This window comes from Artemia franciscana, chromosome 4 (assembly GCF_032884065.1).
Source record: "Artemia franciscana chromosome 4, ASM3288406v1, whole genome shotgun sequence".
In the NCBI taxonomy this organism is placed as follows: Eukaryota; Metazoa; Arthropoda; class Branchiopoda; order Anostraca; family Artemiidae; genus Artemia; species Artemia franciscana.
Window position 1 is genome coordinate 54,107,576 of NC_088866.1, and position 13,496 is coordinate 54,121,071.

The 13,496-nt window shown below is 33.5% G+C and overlaps 1 protein-coding gene across 1 annotated transcript in view; it reads left to right on the plus strand.

The window, feature by feature from the left end:
* The window catches only part of LOC136026600 (signal-induced proliferation-associated 1-like protein 2), a gene marked incomplete in the record, with an annotated part of 213,523 nt that overhangs the window by 178,136 nt on the left and 21,891 nt on the right, over positions 1 to 13,496 (plus strand). The window contains 2 exon segments of the mRNA XM_065703317.1: positions 1,833 to 2,121; positions 9,488 to 9,729. Coding sequence (XP_065559389.1) covers positions 1,833 to 2,121; positions 9,488 to 9,729 — 531 coding nt within the window.

Consider the following 13,496-nt stretch of genomic DNA (forward strand, 5'->3'; position numbering starts at 1 on the left):
ATATATATATATATATATATATATATATGTATATATACATATATATATATATATATATATATATATATATATATATATATGTATATCATTTTCAGTGTATTCAACCAGATAAATATCCTTTTTAAAGTGGGGTATAGATGCCAGGCTTCTTAATTATAATGATCAATGTCTTTTTGATTTTGAATAATGCCTAAAATCGTATCTGGAATTTCCCATTTGTTAGATAGTTGCCCAAAATTGCTTGTTAATTTGTTCCCAAAGGCAATCAGTATACCAATCAGTGTCTTCAATCACACTTTGCTCGTCTCTTTCTATGTTGCCCTGGTCCACCTTTAAGTATCTTAGTTAATGGTTTTTGGCGATTATCTCGCAAGTGCGGTACAGCTTTTAAGCACGGTAGCAACAATACTTTGCACATAAGCAAAATTCAATCATATGTAAAGTATTCTCTCAACTACTTTACTCTTATAAATTGTGACTCTATTTCTCTGTGCTCTCTTCTTGAGAGTCTTGTGGTAGCGTTGGCCTACAATATGGGGTTCGACCGGTAGAGGATGTCAAGTGTCTCTAACTTTCATAAAGTTTGTGTGTCGAGTATAAAAATGTTTATTTACACATATAATACAATAAATGTACACACGACGAGGACAGACACAGAATAAGAGCTGAATAAAATAATCTAAAACGTTGGCTTATATACACTGAAACAAGGAAACAAACATTGAAGCGTGTGACAGGAACTGGCCTATTTTAATCTGTCAGTTCCTGCAAATATTCGGAATTTATAATATTAATGTAATCATTTAGGAAGTGGGAATTTCACGGAACTTAATTATGATTAAGAATTTAACTATGTATCTAACCTACTTTCACTAATTTCAAAGTTTACATATAAATGTGAAATATTAAAGTAAAACAGTTCAAAATAGGGATGAGACCTTTTTATTGACATTGAATAGATATAAAATTATTTAATTTTATTAAATAATTATTAAAATAATTATCCTTGCCTAGATTTTGGAAAATACCCTTTTTTGATCTTTCCTTGGAAAACTGGATTGTTTTGGTATTTTTATCGAAAAGAATTTTCCCTTCACTAAATTTTTGAAAATTAATTTTTGCCCCACCCCTAATTTGCATGGATTGATCGGTTTCGCTCTTTTGGACTCGCAGGCTGCCAAGTAGTAGCACATATCGTTGCAAATCAAAACAAACACAATTACAAGTTCGTTAGTTGTTGCTTAACTGGGCGCAGCATAATTTGTATTTTCTGAACATGTTGCGATAGTAATTTTAATAAATAATAGTTAGGAGTGTTCGGGTACGTGTTGTCTCCTCTCCAACAACATTTTTTTTACCATATTTACTGTAATATATTCATGAAACCGTTATACGGGTAAAAATTTGAGCTGAAATCTAAAGACTTTAAAAAACACATCAGAAATTTGTTTCTATTCATTTTTGTTACGTTTTTACGAGTCGGGGTTTTGGGGGATGATGTTTTTTGGGGGAGGGTGGTCAAGATTGACCCCCCCCCCACAAAAAAAAAAATGTGGTACTAATATATTTTTGAAGTATATCAGTTTATATGTGAACGCAAGAAGAAGAGGGAGGTTAGTGCCAGTCATACCCTGAAATCTCCCCTCAAAAAAAAAAAAAAAAAAAAAAAAACGCATGATAAATAACTTGAAAAAAACCCCCCATAAAAATGCATCATAAAAAACTTGAAATTCAAGTCACCGCATAAGAAATGTTGATACAGTTCCAATACCATGCACCCCCCTCGTTCCCACCTAACCCTTTTTGTCTCCTTTAATTATAATCATTTTCAGGAATCAAATGAACCGATCTCTCTCCTTTCTGTCCAATCAGCTCCAAGTAGTCAGTATCGAAGAACACATGGTAAAGATGTAAATGGGTCATATGGAGGGTTGAAATTTCGACCAGGGGAACGAGTGAGCTATGCACCGCCAATAAGACCAGTGCCAAATAACCAAAATCCAATTTTAAGTAGAAAGGCCAGAACAATGCCCCCAAACATGTCACCGAAGATATTTGCAGATGTGAAGGATATTTTAAATACTACTGGTGAAAGCCTTGATAGCGATGGTGATGATATTGGTATGCTTATCTTCTCATATTTTGTTAACGTGTCAACTTGTCTGCTCTAGACTAGATATGTAGACCTACTTTACTTAATGATTGTCATTAATGGCGATTAATTAACTAGTGAATAAATGATTCTTTGCTGAGGATGGCTATTTACACAATTTGTTAATGGTAATTCAATAGGCGGGTTGTACTATTTTTTGATAAGAAATCAGTTGGTTTAATTCACTTCTGTAGCTTGTTGGGGTCTAAATATAATTGGAAACTTCAATTTCTTCTAAAATGTGTTATATCTTTTTTTTAAATATAGAAATAGTTAGATTTTTGTTTTGTTTTTTTTTTATATCAGCATTGTCTGTCTTATGTCCAAGGTTAGTTTTCTCGCTCTCCTGTTAAATTCATATTTTTATTGGGAAAACCCTAGAAAATTTGGGAATAATATGTAAGCCCAAAAAAATGCAGTGGTTATATAAAATTTCACAGACTGCAGTCCTGTCACGAAAAAAATTGTCAGAATTGTAGGCATCTAACGCTCTTTTTAATGCAATTGAAGTAAGTTTTTACGATCTAGGCTATTATATTCAGATAAAACTTTATTGGTAAAAGTAGAAATAGACGTTTTCTCGATTTAAGCCAGTTAAGAAAAGCATATGACTTATATTACACAACGTGATTCTACTTTTGTATTTGGGAAACGTAAAAGCTTTACCATTATATCCCCCAGGTTTCCTTCCCCTTTAAATGCGTCTAGATGCTATAATAGTAATCCTTCCTAGATAATGACCTCCCTGATGTGTCCAGTAAATGAGATTTAGAAACGAAAGTTTAGTTTTTCTTTCCTTGTGCAAGATGAAATTTTATTGGACAATAAGTATGACAAGCGGTAATCCAAATTCGCATTTCGGCTAAAAGAAACTAAAAATAAGACTAAAATGAGAAGGCTAAAAATCTACTTTTCTTATGACAAACGACTGTGATATATTTTCAAAATTAACATATATTTGCCATGTTTTGGAAGAGGTTTGAGAAGAAAAAAAGGTTTTCAAGATTTTCAGGAGAATTGTTTCTGGTTTTTTTTGTTTATTTTTTGTATTTTTCAGAATGGAAAGAGCAGAAAAATGAAAAAAAAAATAAAGAAACTAAAACAATCACTAAAATAGAAAGGCTAAACATCGACAAAGAAAGAAAAAAAAACAGTAAGATAAAAATTGACTTTTCTTGTGATGAATTCCCAAAATTAACGAACCTTCGGCATATTATAGAAAAACAAAAACAGGGTTTCTAGGCTCTTCGTTATTTCGAGGGCCGTTAATTTTTTTTCAAGAATTGAAAGGGCGAGCAAAAAGGAAAGAAAATTTAGTGCAAAAAACTTTTTTGCCACCTAAAATTTAAAGTCATATCAAGCAATCTTTAGGCGGTATTTGCTGGGGGAGACGAGGGGGCAAAAAGTATTGTTGTGATCAATGATTTTTTGTAAACCAAAGATTTATAATTCACCCCCCAAACTATGCAATTTACATTGATTGGTTTTGTTCCTCTTCTTCATTTCTCAAATCATTTTATACAAACAACGGATACTGAATAACAGGGGTGAATCCAGTGGAGTCAAAGGAGAAAACCTACCCTCAGAATGTCGTAAGTCGCACTAATAAAAGGGGTAGAACACTGCTGAAGGAGCCCAAGTTTTGTTGTTTACATGAAGTAAGCCAGTGGCTTAGTTCATTTTTATTTAACATAAATAAGTCGAATTTAATATCAGTAAATAAATACCTTTAGAGCTACCATAGCTGAGATGAAATTTTACTTATCGCAATTATTGGCATTCTCATGGCTCCTGTAATTTTCTGCAAATTTGAATTGCAGACGATGCAGAGCATTGTAACCGCTTGAGAACTATTGAATGAAATATATATATAATTGGCAATATCCGTGAAATCTAGCAAAAATCCGTTTACTTTATATAGTCTCCCTATTTTTCAAAAGCTGTATGTGTAGTAAAATCGAAGTTAGACTGTGTTAAATGATGTATAAAGAACTTGGTCAAAAGTGTTTTTATTTATTTTTTTATTCTTTTTCTTGGGGCTAAAATGGGCTTTACAAAAAACGAAAAAAACTTAGTTCGGTAAAAATAGGCCAATAATGTGTCCTTTTTTTAACGTCAATGTATATCCAGTGGATTTATATCAAAAATAGAATGACCATTGAATAGCATTAATAATTTCGCCTTGTTATGTTTCAATATACTCTGTGTGTGTGGGGGGGGGGGGCTTTATGCTGTCTTGATTGTCTAAATGAGAACGAAGAACAAAAGAAGTTTATTTTGGGTTTTCAATCAAGTCGACTATCAAAATTATTCCTGTTCTTTTTTTGTATTCTTTTGCTGGAGATAGGGATTTTACATCTTGAAAATTGGAAATGAATGGAATTAGGAAAAAAGGGCACTACACCAGAAACAGTAAGTCTTGTCTCCTAAATTATAAGACATGAATTTGCCTTGTCTTTGGAATTTCCCCACTCAATGAAGATTATTCCTGCTGTGTCCATGGAAAGCTACATTTTGTCTCTATCTCAGGAGAATAATAAGTAGGACGTGTGAGATCCCCCTAATAAGGCTAATATTACAATACTGCAAAAAAAAAATCTTTTTTTTTCAGACGTCAATATAATAAATATTTTCACTTTAAATCAGAGGTCCGTGTGCATTTGCCTCCGTCCCCTGTACTTGTCAAAAAACGAATATCTTTTCAAGATATTGCTACATATTAATTCATTGACAAAGATTTATTTGGTATTTGAATTTGACAAAAGAGGGAATAGTTGTGGGAAAAGTGGAAGTCATGGCCAATTGTAGAAAAAAGCCAAGACAGATTGTTGAATTAAGTGGGCAGCCCAGTCAAGGGTTAATTTTATCCGTTTGATTGCCGTTGTTACTGTCTGCCATTTATGCTACACCTTTCCGTGCATGTGTGTCCCTTCACAAATGCCAAACTAGAGTTGTACCTGTTGGAGGTTCTCGCTGGGGAACAGACGCAGGTTGACTACGGGTTAAATTACTTGAAAATTTTCCCTCTCATGGCTATCACTCGACAACGCTGAACTAGAGTCAACCCTCTCATGCTAATTCACGGTGAGTTGGGTTCCAACCTGTTGGAGGTTCTCTCTCAGGTTAATTCACGATCGCAGAAAGGGGGAAGCAGCATATTGACAAATGGAAATAACGAGTCCAATTCAAGGCCTACAAGGGCCTCCTGCAATCTGCCTCGACTCTTATGCAAGTGAACTTGCATTTATAAGCCAAGGAATTTGGGCGAGAAACAAAAATTTCAACTGTCTGTAATTGACTACAAAACGTCGACTAGACATGGGCTAGATGGGAACCCCAAATGAGAATGAGTATATTGTTGGTATGTGTGAAGCGGATGGTTACTACCACTTGAGCAATGGTTAGCTCAAGACGAACTGCATTAACAGCAACCGGAATTTGCTATTTCTTAATAACGTTCATAAATTGTTCTCTTCTTTTTACAAAGATAAGGTTTTATCCTGAGTATGCCATTCCATCAGTTTATATTACCTGGTGTGCTGTTTGTACAAAACAATATTTAACTCTATTTTTGATTTTAGAAAGATTTTTTTTCTCTATTGATCTATGAAATGCAGTATAATTAGTTCAAACATTATCTAGCGTAGTATTGTCTCATCAAGCCTCATGTGTGCTGAATACCTTAGTGGAGTGAGATTATCTTGCTTCTGGAAAGTAGGAGTTACCTCTGACGCAAATACCTTTTTTCTGATCCTTCCTTCAACCTGATCCTTCTTTGATTAGGTCCGCTTTTGGATATGCTTACCACTTCTTTATTTTTGGTGTGTGTCCCAAATACCCAAATTTCTCTTCTCCATCAGTTCCAAAATTAAGCAATAGGATAAACAAAATCTAATAGCTATGTTGTCTAACTACTTCCAGACATTATAGATGTGTTTTGACTTGGTCGCTTTATTGCTACTTCTCCAATATATATCATAGTCAATGCCTTGAAAAGCCTGGCCAATGAGAAACAATCATCTTAGTGTCACATATCAGGCCTACCTACAAGGGAGCTCGTCATCAGGAGTTCTTAAAACCGAGTCTTCTTTGCCTTACTATGGTCATGTGGAATGACCTACCAGAAAAGATTACCCCAAAGAATCTTCACTTATTTGCTGAAAGAGAAGGTATAATACATTTGAAAGAATTAAAAATGCTATAAAACAGGTGGTATATCGTCTGGTGACGGTGCCGTTTGATGCGAAAAATTTAGTTACGGTCAAAATTTGGGACACCCCCCCCCCTTTCAAGTTTCCTCTTTCCTCGTTCTTGGCCCGACACCTTTCTTCCTCCTGTGACTTAGTTGGTGTTAATAGGATTTTTACTGACTGACTGAGTTTCTTTTTTTCTATCTTATTTTGCTCTCAAGTCTTGAGCGCTTTGGAGCCCTCCCCTTTCAGATATCCATCAAAAAATTACAATGTGTTCCTGACTGGACCTCTCTCCTCACTGCTACGACATTGTCAGTACTCATTAGTTTTATATTGAATTGTTCAGCTCCTTTTCCTCTATGTTATTTAGGTATCAGATATGGAGCGGTTTGAACCCTTGGCTTTCGAGCACTTAAAAACCCGTCAATGTATTCCTGACTAGACACCTCTTCTTTCTACAATGGCATTTTTTCTACTATGACATTTGTATTAATTTGTTCAGTTCCTTTTTCTTCTATCTTGTTTAGCTCCAAAACCTGTGACCTTTTGGAGCCCTCCGCTTTCAAGTACCCCTTATGACCAAAACATGACAATGCATTCCTGGCTGGATACCTCTCATCAATACTATGACATTGTTGGCTTTCATTAGATTTGTAATTATTTTTCAGATGGGGCTGACAGAATCACCCAGAGTATTCACTTTTTTAATAATATGATTTCGAAATATATCTACCCAGGGAAGCTGACTTTTCGTTTTATTTGAGATGAGTTGCGGAATAAGAACTCCTCAAATCATCAACAAACCGCTGTGCTTTATATGGTTTTATTATGAACTATAAAGGGCGCTTTTCCAATCATTCACCCAAATTATAAAGAGAATGGAATACGTAATGGTGTCAGATCTTCAGGTATTTAAAATGGAGAATAGAGGTTAGAAAGTATCAACGCCATATACAGAGTAGCTTTTATTAGATATAATTAATATCACTGCACAAATGCAGTGACCCTCATCAAGTATTGATGACATACTGATGATGGCCACTGCATAAAAAATATCTAGTATTTTGTGAAATTAATCACTGTCTTTTAAAAGGATTTTATCCCTATTTGAACTTCTATTTATCGCCATGGAAAGGCAGTGTGGTCTCCGAAATTATCTACGTAATATGTTCGGTAACATATCACCCGTAGACCAAAAAGTTTCTCTTTCCATTTTTAAGCATTGTATATTTCTTGCTGTTTACCCCTTTTTATGGCTCCTCTGTTTGGTCTAGTCTCAAAGTGGTCTTTGAGACTAGGTCAAAACTTTTGACCGTAAATTCTTAATGTTCCCAGTTAAATTCTACATGTCCCCAGTTAAATTTTTCGGGTCCCCAGTTAAATTCAACATGTTCCCAACTAAATTCTTCATGTTCCCAGTTTAATTCAACATGTCCCCAGTTATAAGTTTTCATGTCCCCAGTTAAAGTCTTCATGTCCTCAGTTCAATTAAACATGTCTCCAGTTAAATTCCTCATGTCCCCAGTTGAATTCAACATTTCCCCAGTTAAATTCCTCATGTCCCCAGCTAAACTCAACATGTCTCCAGTTATATTCAACATGTACCCAGTTAACGTCTTCATCTCACCGGTTCAATTCGACATATATCACCCCTAGACCAAAAAGTTTCTCTCTTTCCATTTTTAAGCATCGTATATTTCTCGCTGTTAACCCCTTTTTATGTCTCCTCTGTTTGGTCTAGCACATTTGTTTGTCGAGTTCTCAAAGATAATGTAATGTGAAATTCAATTGGTGCACGTAATAGTTTCCCGGCTAGAACAATTTATGATAACATCAATCTAGTTTAGGGATTTTGTTTTTAGTAATGGTGAACGCATACAACTTTTCGACAAATAAAAATCTAGCAGGGATCTTTAGTGATATGTTTGTTTATGCTGTTAATTTTTGTAGCTCTTCAACAAGGCCAATCAAAAAATCCAGGGTGTTAGTGGCACCTCAGAATTGAAGAAGAATTACTTTTTTTTAAATTAGTGGCAATAAATGCTTCGTCGTTTCATTAATTTACGCCTGTGACATTTTCAGAAACCAATTCATCAAACATATGCCAAAAAGCGAACCCAAAAATCCTGATTTTTTAACAACCTGACTGGCTTTTCGTTTATTTAGCGCAAAATTTTAAGCCGATCAAATGGACGAAAAGCCTGTGAGTTACAAGGTTTTTTACTTGTAGTTTGTTCCCTATGATCAATATGTTCTGAATATCGTGTCTGAGGTCATAAATGCTGGTCAGTGGTTCCTGATAAAACCAAAATACGAGTGATGTTTTCAATTTTAAAATAAATTAAAAAGGCATGCTGTATAACGTATTTTTAACCAAGGTTCGCTAATAAACTAGTTGTTGCGATAGGCAATATACGTTAACCAGCAAAGAAGCAACCCTAAGAAGCTGGTTTTCGTGTTTTCAGCTTATATTTCTTTTTTATTATTATTATTATATTTTTCTTTTTATTATATTTTATTATAATTGGTATATATTATTATTACTATTATACTTATTATTATATTATATATTATCTAAGCTTATATATTGTTATTGTATTATTACTACATTGCTTACGTTTTTATTAATGTTATTTTATTATTTTTTTTAGTTATTTTATTTTCATTTGTTAATTTAGTTTGTTAGTTTTTTATCAATTTATTCAATACATTGATCAATTCCCTCAAAATCTATATAAATATACATTAATTTTATTTATTATTTTTCTTTTCCGTTGATGCTACATTTTTTGTTACTCAATATTTGCCCTTAGTCTCAAACTGGTCTGCCCTCGGGTATTTTGGGGACACTATGTTAGTTTTTGGCGGTTTTCCTTGGTGCTGACCGATCATGTAAGGGTCTCCCTCCTTGAAGTGCACGCTTGCTAAAGTTTGAGTTTTTTTTTTTTTGGTTTCCCTTTTTACTATCAAAATTGCCTGATTTTTTTTTCCGTCAGATAGTGACAATTCTATTTTAGCGATTTCCTATTTGTGAAGTTTTGTGAGAAGTTTTAACCATAAGAAAAAAAAAACAAAAAAAAAAAAAACCGAGGAACCTTGTATTTTTTTTTTTTTTTTGAAATTGAAAGTTAATCTCTTTTAGGCTCTGGTCCGAATGAGAGTGTGATATTAACACATGCCAGACCTGCAACTGTAATAAGTAATGCCTCGTCCTCTCCTTCATTAAATGATTCCAACCAATCGAGAGAAAGTGGTTGCTCCCCAGGGACCAATAGGCACTTTGGTAGTGCAACTGGTAGCGCAGCATCAACTCCTCCCGTACCTCTACCTCCTCAACAAGGTGATGACTGGTCAGTTTTAGTAAACACTGCCCGATCAATACAGGTACTCTTTGTAATCTTGTAATTTCGAGTCACGGCACGCCGTAGTCACACCATGCCACGCCATAGTCATACCAAGCCACGGTCACATCATGCCTTGGTTAGTCACAACACGCCATGCCACAGTCGCACCTATTGATTGCTGAAAGCCAAGATTTTTAAATTCCATACGTTTGCTTAATTTTAACGTTACATATATATTGTGAAAGTAAGAAATTGAAACAGCATGGAATTGGCGTGAACTAACTATCAACTACACTATCATCACTAACTTGTTCACAATAAGTTGTGAACAGAACCAAACATACAAACAGAAATTTTCTACGATTTTACTTTTGGCTGTTTCAAAATTATGAAGTTTTAATGGCAGCCTACAATTTTGTAAGTTATCCCACCTTGAACCGTGAAAATAAAAAAACACAAGTAATTAGTTATTTGGAATCCCTTTTCGTCCGTCAAACGTTAACGATCGTTCGGTTCCCAAAGACAATTATTCCTTCTTTATTTAAATGTTTATTTAATTATACCTTCTTAATTATACCTGTTTGGTGCTACTTAACAGTATCATTTACTTTCAATATCTTTGCTTATGGAACTATAGTTCACATATATATATATATATATATATATATATATATATATATATATATATATATATATATATATATATATATATATATATATATATATATATATATATATATATATATATATATTATAATCTTACCTAATTTCATATTTAAGTATATTTAAATAGTTGCCTTTAACCATATTTAAATATGATGTAGTTAATTATGTTTAAATAATATGTTATGCTTAAACTGTTATTTAAATGTTGCTGTTTACTCTCTAAACATGCGACAAATTATACAGTTTTTTTTTGCTTTTATTTGGAAAATATGTTATTTTCATAAAATATCTTTCTTGTCACCTCTTTTTTATCAAAACGGCTCAAATGCCTCTAAATGTAAGTCGAACACTTATTCCACTGAAAAATTTAATTTCAAACTTTGTCGAAATCCTTTTTCAAGTTCTTTTAATAGCCTTGAAAATGAAGTAAACAATGATTTGAGTTTAGAAAGTCTTTCATGCTCGAAATGGAGCACATAGCCTCCCTAGAATGTTTTGCAAAATACATTGATCCGGAGTGTTGATTTGGTAACGGCTTTTTAAGAAAGTAAAGTAGTTGAAGCGATTAAAAATTGTTTAGAAGGGCCCCGTCTTAAAAGTACAAAAGAGAGTCAGCATTTGGTTTTCTATCTCTCCTTTTCAGGGTCGGAAGCTGGTACTTGCGCTAGGACGTGTCTTGAGTCCACCCCACCCCCTGATACCTCGAATTTGCATAACTTCTTACGTTTGCCGTGTAATTCGTTTAATAAAATCCTATCTGAATAAAAATCCTCCTAAAATAAAATCATGTATTTGTACCTGACTGCAATATTAAGTGTAAATTGAACCAAGTTAGAATTTTGTCGAGGAAATAATCCCTGGATCCCTCACATGCTAAATTTTTATTTCAAAAAGCAACCCTAGGGTTTTAAGTTGAACCCAAGGCTGTGTTAAATAGTTTTGAAAAGTATTACCTTCTAATAATTTTGAATTTGATTTTTAATTTACACTAATTTCATAATTTTTAATCTAGACATAAGCGCTTGAATAATAAAACAAGAGTTGAAAAAGTATCATTACTATTCTTCATTGTTTAGCATTTATCTATTACATTTAACCTTCCAGCGTTGCCACGGCTTTGAGGTGAATTTTACCAGTTTTTCCACAAAAATTGTACCACAAAAAATATTGGTTGTGGTACAATTGTAGCATTCTACATCGGTTTTATTTTCACCAAAGGTGTATCCAGGAACTTTGTTCGGGGGAGGGGGATATTTTTTCAGTTTTTCGGGGAGGGAGGGAGGGCTTAACAAAAAACCCTAAACGCACTAAAAATTTGTTTATATACATTTGTATGACGTTTTTACGAGTTAAAAAGAAATTTGGAAGGAAGGGGTTACAAGCAACCATTTTTTACGTTAATATCTTCATTATCTCTCAGAAACTGATTTCGAGCGCTTGTTAATCGCATAATATTTAGTTTGAAATTTGCTGAGATTTGTTTCTGCGCTGCGTTCGGTCAAAATTTTCTTTTGCTTACATCTTACATAAGAGGTGAACAAAAAAGTTTTTTAGGTTTCGAAAAAGTAAAGATTTACCAGACAAATACATTCAATCTGCACCAAAATGTACCCAAAATTTTGGATTGCACCATAAAATATACAAATATATCACATTGTACGGAAACATGTAAATTGTACCAAGAACGGTGCAATTGTACCATATTAGTAGCGTTGGTGCGTTTGAGCATACCAAGAATGCTTATCCGATAAATCCTATTTCTTATCCTCAGGTTTTCACAGGATGTAGCGTTAGAGCCTAGGAGGATTGGTACTTGAAACGGTTTGGACTAGTTGTCAGATAAGGTACACCTTCTAACCCAAAAAATTGCAGGATAAACGAGGAGAAGTGACGTCATATGCAAACAATTTAATCATTTTAAAAACAAAAAGAAAACATATGAAATTAAAGCAGAGAATAAAAGAGACACTAACAGTGAGAAGTGGCATACCTTCAGAGATCTGTAAATGAGCTATTTCTCATAGAGTATATACAAACATTCATCTAGTTAACAATATGTGTTTCAGGTAGAATGTGGTTGAATAAGTGTTTGCTGTTACATGTTTTAGGGTTTAAATCCCAGGAAGCTAAACTTATCCGGATGAGTCGGTTATGGGATGCTCGAGTGCACTGTAATATAGTGCGTTTCTTCTTTGAAAGCTGAGCAAACATTTTTTTATTTATCATATTGTTAAATATTTATAAAAATAAAATTTAATTTATAAAAATTAAAAACATAAAAATAAAATTTTAATTTATAAAAATTAAATATTTTATTTTGTTAAATATGTGATTGGTAATATTCAAAAGCAATTTTTATCCCAAGTCAATGTATCACATAGAAGGAACATTTTGGCTGATAGACGCACACCTTTTATATTCGAGTAACCAAATTGTTGAAGAGGAATATTAAACTTGACTTGTTTCTACACTTTTAGTATAAAACTGTTGTGTGTGTGTTCGTGGAGGTGGCAGGATTTAGGACTAAAGTCCATTTTTATGGTAAACTTTTCATTTTCCATCCCTTATCCTTCCCCCCTGTTTAGAGTTAATTTATTAATTTTTAGCTTAAGGCTTGATATTATGGATTAAAAGAAAACGCTGTAAACACAAGTGAGTAAAATTTAAAGATATAAACTGAATTCAGTCTGATGACAAAAACACTACATAAAGCCAATCAGAGTGTGTGATGTCAGGCAAGTCTTGTAGGTGAGTACAGAGGTGCCAGGGCCAAAGACCTGAGCTGTGGAAGCAATGATATGGGACCATATTTGTGAGGGTCTAATCGAACCCTTCATTAACTAGGTCCAAAGGTATTTGTAAATAAAAAAAATGATTATGCTAAACATTTTGCTCATCACCTTGGTCATTTTTTAATTCTTTCAACGTTTATTTTTTTTTTTTTTTTTGCCAAAACGTGTCTCTTTATGTCTGTGATACCGATGGTTTTTTGAAAAGAGGGAAAGAAAGAGTGATATTTTCTTTTAATGAATAATAGCTTGATTTTTATATAGCAGTGGTAGTCGGAATGCAGACACTATTCAAATCGAATGAACTCTGATATTTGAAGAACAAAAATATTAACTGTAGAGCTCGAATCCA